The sequence below is a fragment of the Mauremys mutica genome, chromosome 5 (genome assembly GCF_020497125.1).
Source record: "Mauremys mutica isolate MM-2020 ecotype Southern chromosome 5, ASM2049712v1, whole genome shotgun sequence".
In the NCBI taxonomy this organism is placed as follows: domain Eukaryota; kingdom Metazoa; phylum Chordata; order Testudines; family Geoemydidae; genus Mauremys; species Mauremys mutica.
This window is the reverse complement of record NC_059076.1, coordinates 40,373,405-40,394,376: the sequence shown is the minus strand read 5'-3', so window position 1 is coordinate 40,394,376 and position 20,972 is coordinate 40,373,405. Positions and strand designations below refer to the sequence as shown.

Below are 20,972 nucleotides of genomic sequence, written 5' to 3'. Positions count from 1 at the left end.
CTTCTTCATTCTTATTAATTCTATAATCATAATTTATTATCTGATAATTATAGGTCGTGGTGTGGATATGTCCCATCTCCCACTGAGAAGGCAACTTGATTTTTTGAAACTACTATAGGCTGAGCAGATAGGCAAAGCAAGGGGTGGATGTAGTATCTTGATTCAGTGTGGCATACAATGTAGATGTACAATCATGATTCTAAATAGGAGAAGGAGGATATGTTTTAACGACCACGTCACATACTGTACCATATGTTTTTCAACTCACAGTACCATATAGAATGATGTGGCTTTTCATGATTAAACAAAAAAGTTACGATTGTGTTTCTCTTTCTTGCAGATCACCAGAAATTGGAGAGGGAAGCTAGAATCTGTCGCCTTTTGAAACACCCTAATATCGGTAAGAAAATTTCATCACTTTATATGGTGTGTGTCAGTACAGAAATTAAAAGAGAAAATACAGAATAGCTTCATAGGGGTAGAAAGTTGGGGGAAGTTAAAGGAAACACTTGGAAAGAAGGTTTCTTTATACAGTGGAGTTCTTTCCAAACTCATAATGCTCCCCTGAGATGTGATGTCCTCTGAGGCGGTCACCTCCAGCCATCCATACTGACTTCATCTCCTTGAGCTCATGCTTGGTGTTTTTGTGACTTATGTCCCTTTGTTGAAGATGTATACAGAAGAGTAAAACCCTTCCTCTCCTCACCGTTGTGTCCCTGCATTCAAGCATTCACAGTAGAGGCTGACAAAGATTTTGATTTGGGTTGCTTGTTGTCTTGAAAATGTGAACCAATTGGAACTGATGATAACTTTGTCAGCCATGAGGAATCACGCTCTGAGGAGTACTGAGACACTAGTTTATCTGCCAGCAGTCTCAGTGCACATCTATGAATATATACTTCACTTGAGCCAACTTTAGGCTACCTCAGTAGCCCAGCAGCAAAAGTATGATTTTGTCTCATACTCAGTAATGTCTCCTCCCCTTTAATGGCAATGACAAAGGGTTTAAAAAAAATACGAACAAAAAAATTCAAAAACCACAGCTCAAAATGGAGATTGGAATCACTCAAAAATCTCCATCAAAATTTCAAACACTTTGTGTTTTCCCCAGAGAATTCAAAACACTGTGTCACAGCCAAAAAAACAGGAAGTTCAAAGACACAGAGACAGGAGGAACCTTGTAACTCCCTTGAACATTTTCAAACTTTTTAAAAGATTTGGTTAGATACAGTTTGTTGCTTCTTTACTGTTCCCAAACCAGTTTGCCCATCCCTTTCTATAGTAAAGCAATGTTGAAGATGATTAAGAAGAAATCTAAAAAGTAATTGCTATGAAATGGGAAGAGCTAAAATCCACAAAGGACTGTTGAAATATATGACTGCATGTGATTAAATTCCTTTGTTCCATTGAATAGTTTGAATCAATATTATTATTGTATGCTGTCCAGCTGTTGTTCTAACTTATTATAGAAAGTAAACATACAGCTTGAAAACACAGAAGTGTTGTAGTTGTTGAGACACTGTTGATGTTCAATAAGATGGCACAGAGGAAATTCCATGCTGTGCAACCTACTCTGAAATAGGTAATTCAGTCAGTGAATCACACAATAGAGTACGCTTTTTCTTCTAATTTGCTGTTCAGTTTCAGAAAGAATATCGGGATTCAGAATCTTATGAGAGAGGCTGTTTGTTTTCATGCTGCAGAATCTCCATGAACACTATCAAGTCACTGAAATGTATCTACTCCCCTTTCCCTATAATAGAATATCCTGCTGAGCATGGAAAGTGTGTGACTGTCAGAGAACTAGTTTTATATCCATCCTAAAAGCTCTCAAGTATTAAAGTACCTTGTTTGTACAGCTGAGTGAAGAAGTTTGCTTTAAGTCTGGTCTCTACTATCTTGGAGTAAGATCACAGAGATAGTTTCAAGAGTAGAAAAAAATCCTGTACATTTACAAAGACTCTGCTTTTCAAAAATGAGAGCCTAAAATTAGACTTCTAAATTCACATTTAGACACCTAAACTAGAGGTTTGCACTCTTCATTGCTAAATCAGGCCAAATTGTAAACCTGGCTCTACCCCATGTCCCCTCTCCATAGGTGAGGGGCCTGACTAATGGGAGAGAGAGCCTGGCTCGGGGGACTGGCCAATAATGGGAAGGGGCGAGGGATCCTGTGAGGGTCAAGCAGACTGGAGTGGGATGAGGATTTTCTGGTTTTCCACTTTTCACCACAATCAATAGGATTCTGCCCAATGAAGCCTAGAATATTCCCTGAAATTCTGGAATGATCAGATAGAGAGTTAAGAAGTTATTCTACTACATGCAGACAGAAAGGCCATCAAGTTGAAAACAAGGCCTTGCCTCCCTTGACAAATACACAACCTCATTCTCATATGTGCTTAGCTGCCAGCAGCTCCCATGGACGTTAGTCTCTGGGGAGCTGTTCAAATCTTTCACAAATCAGACCACTTATTTGGGTGCCTAAATGGAGAACTAGGAGCCAAACTTTAGGGTCCCACTTTTGAAAACTTACGTGCAAAGTTTTCTGAAATCATAATATGTGGAAATCCTTTTTCTGCTCCTGCTTTTTTGATTTAGCAACTGTTGATTTAAACGTTGTTGTCCACATTCCTTAAAAGTAAAATTAAATACTTTAAAATGCTGTGAATAATGTTACAATGCAAATGAAAGGTGGGAGTTTCAAAGGCATCTGAAGGACTTGGGCATTCAAGTCCCACTGACTTTCAATATGTGCCTTACTTCTTAGGTAGTTTTGAAAATCCCATTCAAAGATGTAATGTGGATGTGGCAAACAGACACTGTAAAATTGGAGAAGTTTCACTTGCATTTATATTGGCAGCCAGTCTTACTTTTGGGCTTATTATTGACTGAGGTGAGATTTCCAAAACTGCTCAGTGTTAGCCTTATTCTGGTCCAATTGAAGTTAATGGTAAAACTTCAGTGGAACGCAGAGTTAGATTAGTGCTGAGTGCATGATCTTGTAAGTTAGACTAGACTTATGTCTGTAACTGAAGCTGTATCACGTTTAGAACATAAAAAGATATGTTAATGAGGTATAACAACACATATATTGTGTGTATGCTAGACTGAATCTTTTAGTTTAAAAGGAAAAACTGCTGCCCCATGTACTTATAAATATAAACTCCAGTGGGTAACAGTACCTTCAGCCTATAGCTTTGGACATTACAGCATACTACCAGTGAAGTGCTTATAAACTGTATAAAAATTCAGTCTAAACACTTTTATTCCTAAAATTCTCTCTTGATCAGCAAGAATATGTGATAGTATCACAATAAAATTTAATTTCTGAAAATGTTTACAGAACTTATTTTTAGCAAGCTTTGTTATAACTATGAAATATGGTAGTAGTGTGTTAAAATTTACATATGGCAAGGGGTATATTGAGTATGAATACATTGTTTTTTTTATGAGCGCAAGCCGATTTAATCTGTGAAGGACTATTTATATTTTCTTCTGCACTTCATTTTTCTCTTAGTGATGTACAGCTCATGAATTGATTGTAGCCTAGAAAATAATGGATTCTTTTGAAACAAAAAAGTCCTTGCTACAGTAAAAATCTAAATTAAGGTGCTGAAATGGTTCTTGAAAATGCAATCTGCAGAGAAAAGCAAACATCTATTTAATTTATTATTTTCCTTCTCATAAGACTACAAAAAAATTTTTTTACTTAGGTTGGTTTTTCATAACTTGCAGTTTTTCTATGAGTTAATTTATGTCTCTGTCTTTCCCTAGTTAGAATTAAATCATCCTTTCTCTTCTCTTTCAGTCCTGGGTGAGTGAGTGATCTGGTTTTACAGCCTCAAAACTTAAAAACTTCAAGAAACAGTTCAGAAGAAAAATCCCTTTTATTTTTTTAAAGTTGCTTTTACCTGTTCTTAAGTGACAGTAACTGAAGTGCCATTTTTTATTGTTCATAGTTCATTTGATTAAATCTCCCTTCTGAAATTGTCAGCATTTGATTTATTTTTCTAGAACAATTTCTAGACTATATTAGTCTGTACAGTTTATCTTTCATATTCGTGAGCAAAGCCTTACTGATTTATTTTCTGACCAGATATGTTTTAAAAAAAAATGCCCTTCTTAATTGCCTTTCATGATGTTTTTCTTTATAATCAGATCAAAACAGCAGTGTGTTGATAAAGCAGCTTTTAAAATTGCAGCCTAACCCTAGAAATACATTCATCCTTTTTTAAAATAGAAACAAATAGTCTTAAAAGGGGACTGATGCAGGAAACCAAAATGTAGACCACTGGCAACATACGAGAGCCTTTATTTTTTGCTTATGTCTTTCCACAAAAAATAATTATTGGTGTCGAATCTTTGTAGGAACATTTAATTAATCTGGACAAGTCTATTAATTATTTTAAATTCTGTGATAATAGAGAAGTGTCTAAAACACGGTTTCTCAAATTTCACTGCACCACGACCCCCTTCTGACAACTAAAATTACTAGAAGATCCCAGAAAGGGGGACTGAAGACTGAGCACCCCCGCCGTGGGGGGTGCCGAAGCTTGAGGGCCTCAGCCCAGGGCCCGAGTAAGTTTAATGATAGCCCTGGTGACCCCATTAAAATGGGGTTGCGACCCACTTTGGGATCCTGACCCACAGTTTGAGACCCACTGATCTAGAATTAAACTTCTTCCTCATCAACTTAAATATGTAGTTTTGATTTCCTGAAAATGTGTCTCTCCCCTGCCTCTAAATGAGGCTGTGTTCATATCAGGATCCTCTCTGGCTACCAACAGGAGCTACATCTGAGCACTGCACTGCTGCTGACATCCCAAACTATTCATTGCACAGCTAGCAGTATCTGTTCTTCTTCAAGTGCTGGTCCCTATGTGTGTTCCACTGTAGGTAGGCATGCGCTCAATGCATCTGGAGCTGGAGAATTTTGAAAGCAGTGCCCGTTGGTCCACACATGCCCTCAGTCTCCTTGTGCATCTGACTGAGGAGATAAAGGGTGGGTCGGAACCTCCAGTGTCCAAAGCTTCGTCTTTATTCCTTTATCTGTAAATAGTTTTAGAAATATTATGTTCTGATGCAGTACAGAGCATCTTTTCTGGGAAGAATTCCACTAGCAAATGCTATTTTGCCAAGTGGAGACATTTTTCTATATGGGCAATCAAAGACTTATAGCCCCATAAGTTCTCTTATTTTGGACTATATTCTTTCCTGAAAGATAGCAGGCTTGTCCATGAGCTCCTTATATGTCCACTTGGCGGCAATCAGTGCATACCATTCACCTTAAGAGGGTTACTCAATCTTCACACACTCACTGACTAACAGATTCTGGAAAGGCCTAATCGGAAACTTTCTGCCAATAAAAAAGCTCCTTAATGGGACTTAAATTTTATTATTTCAGTACTCACTATGCCTCCCTTTGTATCATTAGCTTCTTGCTCCATGTCTTTCCTATCCACGAAAGTTGCATTCCTGGTAACCATCATCTCAGCCAGGAGGGTTGGTGAGCTTGGAGTGCTGATAGAGGATCTTCCTTAGACTATATTCCATAGAGACAAAGTTTCATTACATGTGCACCCTCAATTCTCCTCCACTGTAGTTTCAGCATTTCACCTAAACCAGTGAATTCACTTATCTGTGTTTTTTCAAAAATGTCACCCATCCTCAAAAGAAAGGAGGCTCCATTCCTTTAGTGTTCAACGAGCTTTTTGGCCTTTTACCTGTAGAGAACAAAACCTATCAAAGTCTCCTGGGCTATTTGTTGCCATAGTGGAAAGAATTCAGGGTCAGGCTATATCCTCTCAAAGAATCTCAGTATGGATTTTTGGCTGTATTTTGCTCTGCTATCAGATGTTTACTCTTCCTCCCCTTCATGGGGTAAGGGCTCATTCCTTGAGGGTGCAAGCTACGTGTATGGCATCGCTTCAAGAGTGCCTCTACTTGATACTGGCAAAGCAGCTGTGAATATCTGTCTACACATTTGCAAGGCGTTATGCTTTAGTTCAGAACCATATCACTGATGCATCCTTTGGAATGGCATTTCTTCGTTTGGCTCTGCCACCTGCATCCTCGTACCCTCCTCCTACTTGAGTACTGCTTGTCAGTCACCCACAGTGGAATATACATAGGGACCAGCAATCAAAGAAGAGGAAGTTACTTACCTTATAGTAACTGGAGGTTCTTCAAGATGTAATCCGTATGTGTATTCTACTACCTGCACTCCTTCCCCTGTGCTTTGGATCATCTTTTGGTTCACAGCAGAGTAGGAAATGGAGAGGTAGTGTTTCCTACCCACCCTTTATCTCCTCGGTCAGGGGTGCAAGGTGAGCCAAGTCACATGTGTGGACCAATGGGCACTGCTTTTAAAATTCTCAGGCTCCAGGCTCATAGAGCACATGCATATCCACAGTGGAATACAGATAGGAATCACACATCTTGAAGAACCTCCAGTTACTGTACTTTAAGGTAAGTAACTTCCTATTCTTTGAGGCTCTGAGCCCCTTCTCCCCCACCAGTCCACCAAAGATACTCTTTGGTGCTCCTAGTGTCCTCTACTCCCCTCTATAGCTGCCTTTTTTAGGGCTCCAGGTTCCTTCTATCCTCTTGTCCCCCACATCATTTTTAGGGCTCCAGGCCTCCCTTACAGTGTCTTGCAGAAGAAAATCTAGGCAAACACACAGATAAAAGGTGAATGCTCTTTTATTAGCAGAGCTCCAACAGTGTGCTTTATACATGAATAGGTTGTACACTAGACTAATTTATAGCAGTGCTGGGTTTCTCACCACAATATGATGGCCTGAGTCAACACATCCTGATGAATATAAAGTGACTTTAATGAGTATCTCAGATCAAGGTCTCAAAATGTTGAGAGTTCTACTAACTAGCTGAACCCATGGAGATCCCACGCCTCCCCAACCAGTTGCGTCTCCCCTGTAGTGTCCTCACTCTTACTGCAGATGTATTCTTTGTAGAAAGCCCAGAAGCCAAGAACCAGTCAAGTTTCTGCCCTGCAGCCAGATCTTTCTGTGATTGCCCTTTTGTGCAATAACTTAATGAGGACCCCCACCTTACCTCAGAACTTTCTAAATAAATAGTCAGGCTGGCAGGCAGGCAGAAAATCTTCCTTTGTGTTCCAGGACATTGGGTCATCAGGACTGTTTGTAAAAACCTAGGACTGTCATAAACAAATCAGGACCATACCCTTGTTCAGAAACCCTGCTAGTTTATGAAACTGGCATATACTGTTTAATCAGTTAAGCGCAAGCCAAACCAAGTTGGACAGGACATTGGTTAATACATTTGCATAACAATAGATCTCCGTCATTGACCTTTTACTTTGAAATTTCTGCTGTAGATTTAGTTTATACCACAAGATAGTACTTCTAGCCAGACCACATGCTTCTGAAAGTGTTCCATGTACATGGAGCCAGGGACAAACAAATTGTGTTGGTGTTCTGCACGGCAAAAGATTTCCAATTAATATAGTATGAAATTCTTTGGTCTTAAGTAGTAGAAATAAATCCCAACTATAAAAAATATTAATTGGGTGAGAGATATGCTCTTGACATTCAAAATTCTCATGCACATGTGAACCATGAAACTTTTTAGTTTAAGGTATAAATTGCCAAGGTTTTAAATTTTCAGTGAAGAAAGTCTTAGGCTGGCAGTCTTCCTTCTTTTTCAAAAAAGCAAGTCATAGACAATGATAAATTTAAATGATCTTCGGATCGTTTGGGAATACTGGTTAGTTTTAGATGGGATTAAAGCTATGTAATAACTAATTTTTTCATATCACTGTCAGTTCTGAAAAACTGAAAGAAAATATTGGCGAACCAAAAAGTAAAGAAAACAACGTGTTTTGGGTCAAACAAAACATTTAATTCAACCCAAAACAAAACCCTTTGTTTTGATTTTGATATTTTTTAAAGATTTTTTTAATAAACTTGAAGGAAATTTTGAAATTGCCATTTTGAATTAAAAAATTAAAATATGTCACTTTGAGTTGTTCTATTTAGACATTTTCAATTTTTTTTCAGATTTTTTTTTTCAGCTAAGACAACTTGGCAAATTTTACACAAATTTGAGAAATGTTTTGGTCAACTTGAGCCTGCATTTTTCTCCAAAATAAATTTTGGTGGAAACATTTCTCTCAGTGCTAACTGGGATTAATTTAATAGGGATGATTTTTTTTTAACCATATTGATGAAATAAAAAAGTCTATTTTCCAAATGTTTTATTAGGATTCACCTCCAGGTATAAGAACAGAACATTATCCACTGAGCCCCACTGGTTATTAGGGATGATTTGTAATATTTATTTATAAAAACCTGGGAATCCACTTAAGTGTTGGTATCTCATACTGTTCATTTCTGCACCTAGCTGATAAGTGCTGAGAGGTGCATTAGGGCCTGTCCACGCAGAAACTTAATGCACAGCAAGCTGGGGTGTTTATGTACAGTGCACTAGCTAGCCATGCACGGAAAGTTCCATAATGTGCTTTGACTTACTGCTGTTTCAAATTGCACTACAGAATTTACAGTGCATGGTAACAGGGTCCACATGGCCACTTAGTGCAGCGCAGCAGGCTAACACACTGTAGATTTACTCCCCATCTTGATAAGGACTAAGTGTCTGTGTGGACAAGCCCTTAGAAATGCCAAGATAGATTTCTTTGCAATACCAAAATGTTTTGTATAGTGTGATGAAAGTTTAACAGCATTCAACACTGTCATTTCATCTGCATTTATCTGCAGGTTCCAAGCAGCTTTATAATGTCACCTACAGAAAAAAATTAAATCAAGTTCTTTTTTAGAGTCCTTGCAGCCTACTGCTAATTAGGACCTCATTGGTATCCAGCAAAGTACGTAAGCATGTGTTTAATGTTAAATATGTGCTTAAGAGCCATTGACTTCAGTGATCCACAATTCAGTCTAGATCTGTGATTTCAAGAGACTGTCAGCTTGAAAATGCTTTTTTTTTTTTTTTTTACCATATTGAACTAAAAAAATGTCTATTTTTCCAAATCTTTTTTTAGGATTCACCTCCAGGTATAAAAACAGAACATTATCCACTGAGCCCACTGGTTATTAGGGATGATTTATAATATTTATTTATAAAAACCTGGGAAGTAGTATCAATCCCTCAACCCCATCCCCCCTTGTCCCTGAGTCCCATTACCATTTCGTGTGGTTTTACAACCATATTTTCCTATTTTAAAAAAAGGGCCTGTATCTTCTGTTCTATGAAAGACCCATACAAATCAAAAGAGAAATGGACTATGGTGAAAAAAAAAATCACAAACTGTACACAAAATAAATTAGAAGGGAAACTGACTTTAGGAATTGCATAACCTACCCCAATATTTTCTCCTTTCTACGGCTGTGTTTTAAGGCAACCTGTCACCTTTGGAACTGTGGGCTGGGTACAAATATCTCTGCAGTCAAAGAGTATAGCCAGTTGCTCAGTGTGAAAGGAAAACTCTCCTTTCACAACTCTTTCTCATTCCTCTTTCCTTTCTCTTTCTGATAAAATAAATTAATTTGAGCAGATTGTCTCTGCAGCACTCTCAGATGCATTCTCATTTCCCAATTGAAGTTGGCAAACACAATCTTGGAAAAATTATGTGACACCATGAAACACAGACAGATGGACGAGCAGCAAAACCACAGTTGTATTTGTTTTTATTACACTTTCTGAAAAAATACCATCAAGGATATTGCATGTTCTAATGGTTGAAAATTTATGGTATTATCAGTGAAATTCAACAAATCTGGGGTCATAAACCAGTGTGTGGCAGCTTTCCATTACAGCAGTTATTATGTACCAGAAATCTTTGAATTGCCTGTAGGACCAGACAGTGCAGGAAAAGGTGTTATGCTTATTGTGTTAATCTATCCCCCAACTTGTGTGCTCAATCCTGTGAGGTGCTGAACTCTTCCTACAAAGTAACTTTGGAGGATCATGTTGAGAGTCATCTTGCTAAACACTGTCATTGGATACATTCGAGAGGAATAAAATGTTTTCTTGAACAGATGTTCAAGAGGACTGAATGGGTCAAGAGGCTTGTAAGAGGATAGAAAACCTTTCACTGCTAGATCACTGGTTCAAATCCAGCCCATAGAGGCAAAGAAAATGAACTCAGTACAATGAACACTCAGTCGTCTAAGTGAAATTAGACAGAATAGTTCCTCAGAGATAGGAATTAACATCCCAAAACCCATGACACTAATTGATAGTAATGGAGCATCTGGATAGTAATGGAGCATGATAGGATAATGAGTCTTGTGCATAAGGGAGAAGCGGTGGATGTGGTATACCTAGACTTTAGTAAGGCATTTGATACGGTCTCGCATGATATTCTTATCAATAAACTAGGCAACTTAGATGGGGTTACCATAAGGTGGGTGCATAACTGGCTGGATAACCGTACTCAGGCCTTGTCTACACTACAAGACTATTTCGAATCAACTTAGTTCGAATTTGTGGATTCGACCTTATGAAGTCGAATTTGTGTATCCATACTAAATACACTAATTCGAATTTCTGAGTCCACATTCACGGGGCCAGCGTCGACTTTGGAAGCGGTGCACTGTGGGAAGCTATCCCACAGTTCCCGCAGTCCCCGCTGCCCATTGGAATGCTGGGTAGAGCTCGCAATGCCTGCTGGGGGAAAAATGTGTCGAGGGTGGTTTTGGGTAACTGTCATCATTCAACCGTCACTCACAAACGCCCTCCCTCCCTGAAAGCGCCGGCGGGAAATCTGTTCGCGCACTTTTCTGGTCGGTTACAGCGCGGACGCCACAGCACTGCGAGCATGGAGCCCGCTGCGATCATCGCTGCACTTATGGCCGTTGTCAACTCCTCGCACCTTATCGTCCACCTCTGCAACAGTCAGCTGCTGAGAAATCGGGCGAGGAGGCTCCAGCAGCGCGGTGAGGAGAGTGGCGCAGACCTCTCAGAAAGCAGGGTACGCCGGGCAGTGGAGATCATGGTGGCAATGGGTCAAGTTCATGCTGTGGAACGGAGATTCTGGGCCCGGGAAACAAGCACGGACTGGTGGGACCGCATAGTGCTGCAGGTCTGGGATGACACAGAGTGGCTGCGAAACTTCAGGATGCGTAAGGGCACTTTCCTTGAACTGTGTGACTTGCTGTCCCCTGCCGCAGAAGCGAGTGGCCATAGCCCTCTGGAAACTTGCCACGCCAGACAGCTACCGGTCAGTAGCGAACCACTTTGGCGTGGGCAAATCTACCGTGGGGGTTGCTGTGATGCAAGTAGCCCACGCAATCGTTGAGCAACTGCTCTCAAAGGTGGTGACCCTGGGAAACGTCCAGGTTGTCATAGACGGCTTCGCCGCGATGGGATTCCCAAACTGCGGTGGGGCTATAGATGGGACTCACATCCCTATCCTGGCACCGGCCCACCAGGCCAGCCATTACATTAACCGAAAGGGCTACTTTTCCATGGTGCTGCAAGGACTGGTGGACCATAGGGGACGTTTTACCAACATCAACGTTGGGTGGGCGGGCAAGGTTCATGACGCGCGTGTGTTCAGGAGCTCTGGTCTCTTTAGACTCCTCCAGGCAGGTACTTTCTTCCCGGACCACAAAATAACGGTTGGGGATGTGCAGATGCCTACAGTGATCCTCGGGGACCCAGCCTACCCGCTAATGCCCTGGCTCATGAAGCCCTATACAGGCGCCCTGGACAGAGAGAAGGAACTCTTCAACTACCGGCTGAGCAAGTGCAGAATGGTGGTGGAGTGTGCTTTCGGACGTCTCAAGGGGAGATGGCGGAGCTTACTCACTCGCTCGGACATCAGCGAAAAGAATATCCCCGTAGTTATTGCTGCATGCTGTGTGCTGCACAATCTGTGTGAGAGCAAGGGCGAGGCCTTTTTGTCCGGATGGGAGGTTGAGGCAAATCGCCTGGCTGCAGTTTACGCTCAGCCAGACACCCGTGCCGAGAGAATATCCCAGCGGGAAGCGCTCTGTATCCGGGAGGCTTTGAAAGCAAGTTTCCTCGGAGATCAGGGTAACCTATGACTCTCCACTTGCTTTCAAGAGAAACTGATCCTGGGCCTGTGTCAGTTTGTGTCGATTTGGATCTGCGGCTACATGCCGCGTTCTCCAAGTTTCCCCCACTTCCAAAGCACATTTTTAAGCAAATTAATTGTTACACTCATTATTAATAAATCTTTCTTTTACTTTGCATTTCTGTTCTGGTGTTGAGACATGGACGCATACTGTGCTGGGCATGGTGTGCACTGACGTACAGACCGCTTCCTCCATAGAGGACTGACATCCTCCTGCTCCTACATAGGTCTCTGGGGTGGGGGACGGATGACAGTGGTTCTGCATGAAGGGGAGGGTTTGCAGGAAGGGGCGAGTGGTGCCTTCTTTGCATAGGGGTTTGGATGACGGCAGTGGGCTGCGGGTTTCTGCGTGGGAAGGGGTGATGGGTGTGGGAGAAGGGTGACTATCTGTCCGTGGATGAGGGCTCTTGTTGGGGCTCAGGGCAGCGGATAGGCTCGTGGATCCGTTGCAAGTGCATCGTAAGGGCAGCCTGCCTTCACAGTAATGGCGTGGCAGGCGCTAGGACCCTGGACAAGCATACACATTACGAAATGATCAGGGGCAGCATACACAACACAGAATGACCCTGGTGCCTACTGACTGCAGTGTGTGTGTGCCCCGCAGTTGATCCTTTCCCCAAGTCTGTATCCTGGTACTGTAGGCTATACCGTGCAAGTATGAAACCCCTGTCCACCCCATACACCGAAAAATCCTCTGACAGGAAAGACATGACGGAAACAGTGATTAACAGCAAACATCTTTTATTAATCTAATAAACAGTGGGGGGATGAACCTTGGATTTGGGACTGGCTGAGCCTATAAGGGAAGCACTTCTACAAATTTCTAACGTGAGAAGTGCAGGGTACACGGCCGCTCTGCTCTGGTTCAGTGACAGTTCTCACGGCCTCTACCACCCCTCCGTCTTGTACTTTTGGGTGAGGGGGGGCCAGGACTTCTTGGCTGGGGAGGGCGATTGCAGAGACACTGCAGGGGGGCCCTGTCCTCCAGCCTGCGGTCCTGCAGGACATCAACAAGGCGACGAAGCGTGTCCGTTTGTTCCTTCATGAGACCAAGCAGCGTTTGGGTGGTCTGCTGGTCTTCCTGCCGCCACCTATCCTCACGTTCCATGAGTGTGCGATGCTGCTCACATAGGGTCTCCCTCCAGTGTTTCTGCTCTGCAGCCTCTGCTCGGGAGCAGGCCATCAGTTCAGCGAACATGTCGTCCCTAGTCTTCTTCTTTCGCCGTCTAATCATTGCCAGTCTCTGCGAGGGGGATGCCGGGGCAGTCCGGGAAGGAGCCGAAGCTGTGTGATGGGGAAAGTTAGTGATTTCCTTGTACAGATACATTTTGGCGAACAGTGAACACCGTCTAGTCAATTTCTATGAAGAAGACCGTACCGGACAACAAGTGTCACGTGGTCTCCAGAGAAGCACAACATTTTGGCCTACGCTCTGATTGGCTGCGCCATTGCACAGGAGAGCGGAGAAGTCGGGAGAGATAGCAGAATCCCTCTAGCAGAGAGTCCTGGTAAGCCTTACAGTACACTATGCTTATCAGTTAACGGATAGCTGTGCCGTCGTGCTAAAGGCAATCTGGAAATCAGATACTATGACCCTTTTGCAGCCACTCCCGACACTGCAGGGGAAAGATCAATGTATGCTTTTCCTGTGTGGCCTACAGCACGTGGCTGCTAAGCGCGGGGCTTTGTTATGCAAAGTATAAGTAAACCATTAAGAACAGTAACTATTCGCTAATTGCCCTAATTAGATGCAGCACTTCAGTAACGAGATTACCCTGAGGCGTGTCTCTCGAGTGCAGAAAGAAAGGATGTTAAGGGAAGCACTTCACCGACCGGGACCCTACGCGGCCATGCTGGTAGAGGCGATGGTTCCCCTGTATCTGAGGATGTCGTGGCGTGGAAGAGTGAGCTTCACCGGAGGACCAAATAAGGCACCTCTTCCTCGAAACCTCCTGCGGAGGGTATTTGAGGAACTGTTTGAAGCATTTGTGGAATTGTCCATGGAGGACTATTGTTCCATCCCAATCTGTGTAGACCTACTGTTCGTTTAGTTTCCCTTTAAAAACTTTTAGATATAGTATTTATAGATAGAATTTATATTTTTGGTATACATGTTTTCGAGCAAATAAATATTTTCTTGTTTATACGACTTACCGCCTGATCCTTCCCCTGACTCTGAGTCCGGGTTCACGGCCGGTGAGGGTTGGTAGGGGATCTCTGTGAGGGTGAGGAACAGATCCTGGCTGTCAGGGAAAGCGGCATTGTGTTCGCTGTCGCCTGCGCCTTCCTCCACGGACCCTTCGTCGTCTTGCCCATCGGCGAACATCGAGTAGGAACTGTCCTGGCTCACTATGCCATCCACTGAGTCCACGGTCACTGGTGGGACAGTGGTGGCAGACCCACCGAGAATGGCATGCAGTGCCTCGTAGAAGCGGCATGTCTGGGGCTGTGCTCCGGAGCGTCCGTTTGCCGCTCTGACTTTTTGATAGCCTTGCCTCAGGTCCTTGACTTTCACGCGGCACTGCATCGCATCCCGGCTGTATCCTTTCTGTGTCATGGCTTGGGAGACCTTCTCGAAGGTCTTTGCATTACGCTTGTTGGAGCGCAGCTCCGACAGCACAGACTCCTCGCCCCACACAGCGATCAGATCCTGGACTTCCCGGTCTGTCCATGCTGGGGATCTCTTTCTATTCTTGCATTGGGCTGACTCCTCTGCTGGAGAGCTCTGCATCGTTGCAGGTGCCGCGGAGCTCGCCCCGATGTCAAAGCAAGAAATGAGATTCTAACTGTCCAGACAGGAAAAGGATTTCAAATTTTCCCGGGTCAAACATCCAAGCTCGGACTGCTGTCCAGAGCGTCAACAGAGTGGTGCACTGTGGGATAGCTCCCGGAGCTACTAAGTTCGATTTGCATCCACACGTAGCCTAATTCGAGCTAGCAAGTGCGAATTTAGCGTTACTCCACCTGTCGGGGTGGAGTACCAAATTCGAACTAAGGAGCCCCCTAGTTCGAATTAAATGGCTTCCTGGTGTGGACGGTTGAGCGATTAGTTCGAATTAACGCTGCTAAATTCGATTTAAGATCCTAGTGTAGACCAGGCCTCAGAGAGTAGTTATTAATGGTTCCCAATCCTGCTGGAAAGGTATAACAAGTAGAGTTCCGCAGGGGTCTGTTTTGGGACCGGCTCTGTTCAATATCTTCATCAACGACTTAGATATTGGCATAGAAAGTACGCTTATTAAGTTTGCAGATGATACCAAACTGGGAGGGATTGCAACTGCTTTGGAGGATAGGGTCATAATTCAAAATGATCTGGACAAATTAGAGAAATGGTCTGAGGTAAACAGGATGAAGTTTAATAAAGACAAATGCAAAGTGCTCCACTTAGGAAGGAACAATCAGTTTCACACATACAGAATAGGAAGAGACTGTCTAGGAAGGAGTATGGCAGAAAGGGATCTAGGGGTTATAGTGGACCACAAGCTAAATATGAGTCAACAGTGTGATGCTGTTTCAAAAAAAGCAAACATGAGTCTGGGATGCATTAACAGGTGTGTTGTGAGCAAGACACGAGAAGTCATTCTTCCTCTCTACTGTGTGCTGGTTAGGCCTCAACTGGAGTATTGTTTCCAGTTCTGGGCACCGCATTCAAGAAACGTGGCGAAATTGGAGAGGGTCCAGAGAAGAGCAACAAGAATGATTAAAGGTCTAGAGAACATAACCTATGAAGGAAGGCTGAAAGAATTGGGTTTGCAGCAAAGGAGTCCTGTGGCACCTTATAGACTAACAGACATATTGAGCTTTCGTGGGTGAATACCCATTTCGTCAGATGCATGTCATGTTATTGGGTTTGTTTAGTTTGGAAAAGAGAAGACTGAGAGGGGACATGATAGCAATTTTCAGGTGTCTAAAAGGGTGTCATAAGGAGGAGGGAGAAGACTTGTTCACCTTCGCCTCTAAGGATAGAACAAGAAGCAATGGGCTTAAACTGCAGCAAGGGGGGTTTAGGTTGGACATTAGGAAAAAGTTCCTAACTGTCAGGGTGGTTAAACACTGGAATAAATTGCCTAGCGAGGTTGCGGAATCTCTATCTCTGGAGTTATTTAAGAGTAGGTTAGATAAATGTCTATCTGGGAAGGTCTAGACAGTATTTGGTCCTGCCATGAGGGCAGGGGACTGGACTCGATGACCTCTCGAGTTCCCTTCCAGTCCTAGAATCTATGAATCTTTGGTGGGAGTTTCAGGAAAATGGAAGATCAGCAAATAAACAATTATGTTTACTTATCTATCTTCTCCTTCCTAAAGTTGGCCCCTTAGGTCATGGTAACAGATGCTCCAGATCACAGTAATAGACACATCGGCTTCCATCTGATACATTTCACAATCACCAACATTCTTCTGTAACAGAGTGGTGAGACCCAGCATCTACTGAAGTCCAGGAGGTGGTCGGCGGATGGGCGCAAGCCCACCCGCATCTGAAGGCCCCTTCCCCTACTGGACCTGAGATTGAAATAATGACAGAGGACAACTAATGAGTAACAGGGTCATAGGTACTGAATCAGGGATCCAGATGGGGGACACTGAGCAGAGAACCCAGGACAGCACCCACTGCTCCTCAGAGGTGTCTAGGAACCAAGTGGATGCTGCCCAGAGGAACTCTGCCCGGATGCGTGAAACAAGGAACGAACGGAAGTAGGCCCCACATTTGTATGAGAAGACAGGAGCAGAGGGCCACGTTCTGTCACATATTCATACAATAAAATGGAAGCATGATTATTCCTCTGTATAAGAAATGTGTCCCCAACTCTGAAAAATACAGCACCCCTACAAACTGCCATAGAAAGAAAACAATAATACTATAGTATACAGTGCTTTTTATTGTTTGTTACAGCTAGCTAATGTGATTGTAAACTTCCAAAAGAGACTCTATAATATAGATTAAGACAACTGTCAGGGGAAAGCTGTTTTTTAATTTTTATATACAGTTTTTATATACACTTCAGATTACACTAAAAGCATACCCATTATTGAGCAAAAAGCCCACAAAGGACTTGTGCCATTTAATGTAACTGTTACATTTTTAGCTGTTGCATATACTGATGCTTCCAATTGTGGAGGAGAATAGGACCTGTTGCGGAAATTCTGAAAGGAGAATAATCTGCTCTTAATAATGAAGACTACCTCTTACCTTTTTATTTTCTGGTCTTTAACCTTTCAGTAAGTGCTGAATTCCCAACCGTTGCTTAGCAATCACAGTGAGCTCAAATCCTGCTGTGCTTCTGATTGCTAATCTGCATCTCCTGAAACTTTTGCTGGTATAACACTATGCTGGCACTCAACTCTTTGTTTCTTTTGGTGGTGACTTAGAATCCTGTGGTTCCCTTAATTATTCAGAAGTATCTTCATCCTTGTCTGCTCTTTTTAATTTTGATAAGATTTAGCTTACACATCACAGTAACTAGTTACAGCACAGAACCTGTTAAATGCTGCATGAGGGAAGAAGAAAAATTCATTTATTTTCACCTCACTATGTCCCTTCAATTGAGAATAAAACAATGTTGTGTTGACATATATTTTTTAGGAGATAGACCTTTAATTTTAAATTCAGAATGTCTTGTGGCTACAATTTGTATGAAGCTGTGCATAGCACTACATTCAAATACACATTGGTAATATACAATAAATGTTACAGATTTTGTAAGCTCCACAGCAACTGATAGAAAATATCTGACAGAGATTGACTTTAAAAAAAAGAGCCTAATTCTGATTTTACACTAGCATAAATTAGGAGTAGTTTGACTGAAGTCATCAAGTCTGTGTGTAAAACTGATATGAGATATAAATCAGGCCGTATGCGTGTGTGTGTGTGTGTGTGTGTGTGTGTGTGTGAGCATGCGTGTGTGCGTGGCACACATAATTAGTAGCAAGGTAAATTTTTTGACTTGAAATCTCACATTTCCTTATTTTCTAATTCATTGTAAATAAAACAAGTACAGACTTTAGCAATCAAATGCATTATCCCCCTTCTTCCCTCCATAAAACAAAATCAAACAAGTCATCATTTAGATATATACTGTATATGCTGGTTTCAGGAATATGTGAGAGCATTTAATCTTTTACATGGCAGCTCTAAACCATGGGCTTCGGGCATCCATGTGATCCAGTTTCACTTCCAGTTGCCTCCTCTTCATACCAACAGCAGTTAGATGGGATAGTCATTTTAGTACACCTCTACCCCGATATAATGTGACCCGATGTAACACGAATTCGGATATAATGCACTAAAGCAGCGCTCCGGAGGGGGCAGGGCTGCGCACTCCGGTGGATCAAAGCAAGTTCGATATAACGCGGTAGAGGTGTAATTCTAGATAGCGCTCATTCTAATCAATTAACAAAGTGCTGTATCTTCCTTTATAAATAAAATGGATCATTTTCTTCTGGTGATTTTTTAAAATAATGTAACGTTAAATTTCCTAGTTAATGTAAAAGACGGTTAAATACGTGGTCAGAATAGTGCAACCAGAGTTTTAATCTCAGTTACAGCATGCTGTTGAATAGTAAAGTGCAACAAAAGTAAATAAATCAAATGACATAAGCAGCTGCAGTAGTAGCTATCCGTGAACTGAACCACACTGTAATGTGGCTGAGGAGAAGATATAAAGGTGCATAATTTGGATCTGTTACTATGTGAATGGGGCATCATATTCTTCTCATTACCTATGCCTTTACTACAGTCTTCTTCATATGCTGATTGTTATGTGTTTGAGTTCTTTTACCCATAAGAGTTGCTAGTTAAGGGGTAGAGAATAGCAGGAGGATTTGACTTCAGATGCTTGAGCCAGGAAATTACTTTGGCCAAATTATTAAACAGTAGCTGTGCCCTTTCCCTTCTGTAATAGCAGCCTTATAAAGGGGGCAGAGAGAGAGAGAGTAGGAGAAATGGGAGAAGGATCAGGCCCTATCTGAAATGAAAAGATGGTCCATAATAAGAATGTTTTACACTTCTTTTATTTAGTACCTAGCTATTACTGCTTGAGCAGGGGGTTGGACTAAATGACCTCCTGAGGTCTCTTCCAACCCTGATCATCTATGATTCTATGAAATCAGGAAAATAATAAATTAATTAAACACATATTTTGAACTGTTTTGTGCTTATCAATTTGTCTGTTATTTTTAACACTGTCCCAACCAAGTATGATATGCAGTTGTATAGCAATAATGCTGTGCTCTGCCTCTCTCTAATTACTCCTGGGGGTAATGTGTAGTGTGCACAATACAGTAATATCTAGGCACTAAATAAAAGAAATGTAAAAGATTCTTATTGTGGACTCTCTTCATTTCAGATAGGGCTTGATCCTTCTCCCATTTACTGAAATAGGAACAGGATTGGGCCTTTGGATTGCACTCTAAAGGGTTATTCCAGGAAAAAAGTATCTAGGAGGGACAATGCCACATATATCCTCGTTTATAGAGAGAGAAGGTGTGTGCAAAAAGGAGCATCCTGCCTGTAAATCCAAAAAACCCACTATGTTATTGTCTTCTTAAATAATATAGAGATTTATGGAGGCCCTTGAAGCCCTCTAGAAAAAAGAAAATAGCCTATCCTGAGCTCACAACACTTGTGCCCTTAGCTGTCAGCCGCAACATCCCTGGAGATCACAGTAGTATTCTTAGTGTGATATAGAAGTTAAGGTGTCCTAAGGTTTGCTGCCAACTGTACCTTTTTTCCCCCGGTGCAGCACCATGCATACTGTGGTCATATGTATCTGATGATAAAATATAAACTTTCATAAACCAAACTTTGGAGGGTTTACACAGCCTACTTGTAGCTACTTTTAATTTCAGAAACTGTTTTCATAACATTTTTCTCATTTCTATACCTTCTGCAAAGTTGTTTTCTTCTTTCCATAAAGCTAGAGTAAAATTGTATTTCCGTAGCCACTGATTTTAAATGTAAAGTAGACTAATACAATGTACGTAACTATCTTGAAGACCCTGCTGCAGTTGCGTAAGATCAGTAGACTATGAAAACTGTTGCACTTCACTTATAATTTGATTTATTGTTTTGTTTACCTGGTATATTTCCTAAAAAAAAAAAAAAAAAAAATACCAGAAAAAAACCCTCATGCTCCAATTGCATTGGAGATTTGAGAGCGATAAAAATAATTTAGTCCAATATTAATTGCATACTTTTTTAATATGCAAGAAATAAATCTTTACTTTTGAACCCTTGTATGAAGTTTTATTGGAAAACAGTTCATAGTGAATCTGTGACCACATGTTATACATATGCGTAGACATCATGGCTCCTAGCTAAACCACAAACATGCAGTTTTCCTCTGGACCTTTTCCTCCAAAAACATGGGTCTCTAATACTCCAACTAAAAGGAGATTTTTCTTTCAACTCATTTGGTGTAATGGGTTATGTTTTTGGAGCAGAAGGTTCTGAGTACAATATCAGATTGGTAAAATCTTATGTACCCCACATGCTCTCCATTAAGGCGGAGGACAAGCTGTGCCTAGCTAGCTTGCACGGATGTGTATGCGTGCTATTGGCTTGGATAGAATTGGTGCAGGTCACATATTTGTGACTAAGTTGCCCTCTAGAAGCTGTCCCATAAAAATATAAGCCCCAGTACTACTTTAAAGATAATGAAGAGTCTCCACTATCTCAAATGGTAGAGACCTCTGATTTTTGGAGAAGAAGGCTCTGAGTTCTATTCACTATAAAGCTCTAGTGTGGTTCTCTCGGTACTGTGATGTCTTGTCTGTATCATTTCATAATTTATGTATGTTTTGTATTAGCTTTCAGTTGCCCTTCTGAAAACAGTGCAGGCACATAAAATCTAGTGAGAAGGAATTATAGGTGCTGCTC

The 20,972-nt window shown here is 41.8% G+C and overlaps 1 protein-coding gene across 12 annotated transcripts in view; it reads left to right on the top strand.

The window, feature by feature from the left end:
* The window catches only part of CAMK2D (calcium/calmodulin dependent protein kinase II delta), a 278,028-nt gene that overhangs the window by 96,872 nt on the left and 160,184 nt on the right, over positions 1 to 20,972 (top strand). For all 12 annotated transcript variants that reach the window (XM_045017932.1, XM_045017923.1, XM_045017924.1 and 9 more), the window contains exon 3: positions 341 to 400. In XM_045017932.1, coding sequence (XP_044873867.1) covers positions 341 to 400 — 60 coding nt within the window. The remainder of the gene's footprint in view (positions 1 to 340; positions 401 to 20,972) is intronic.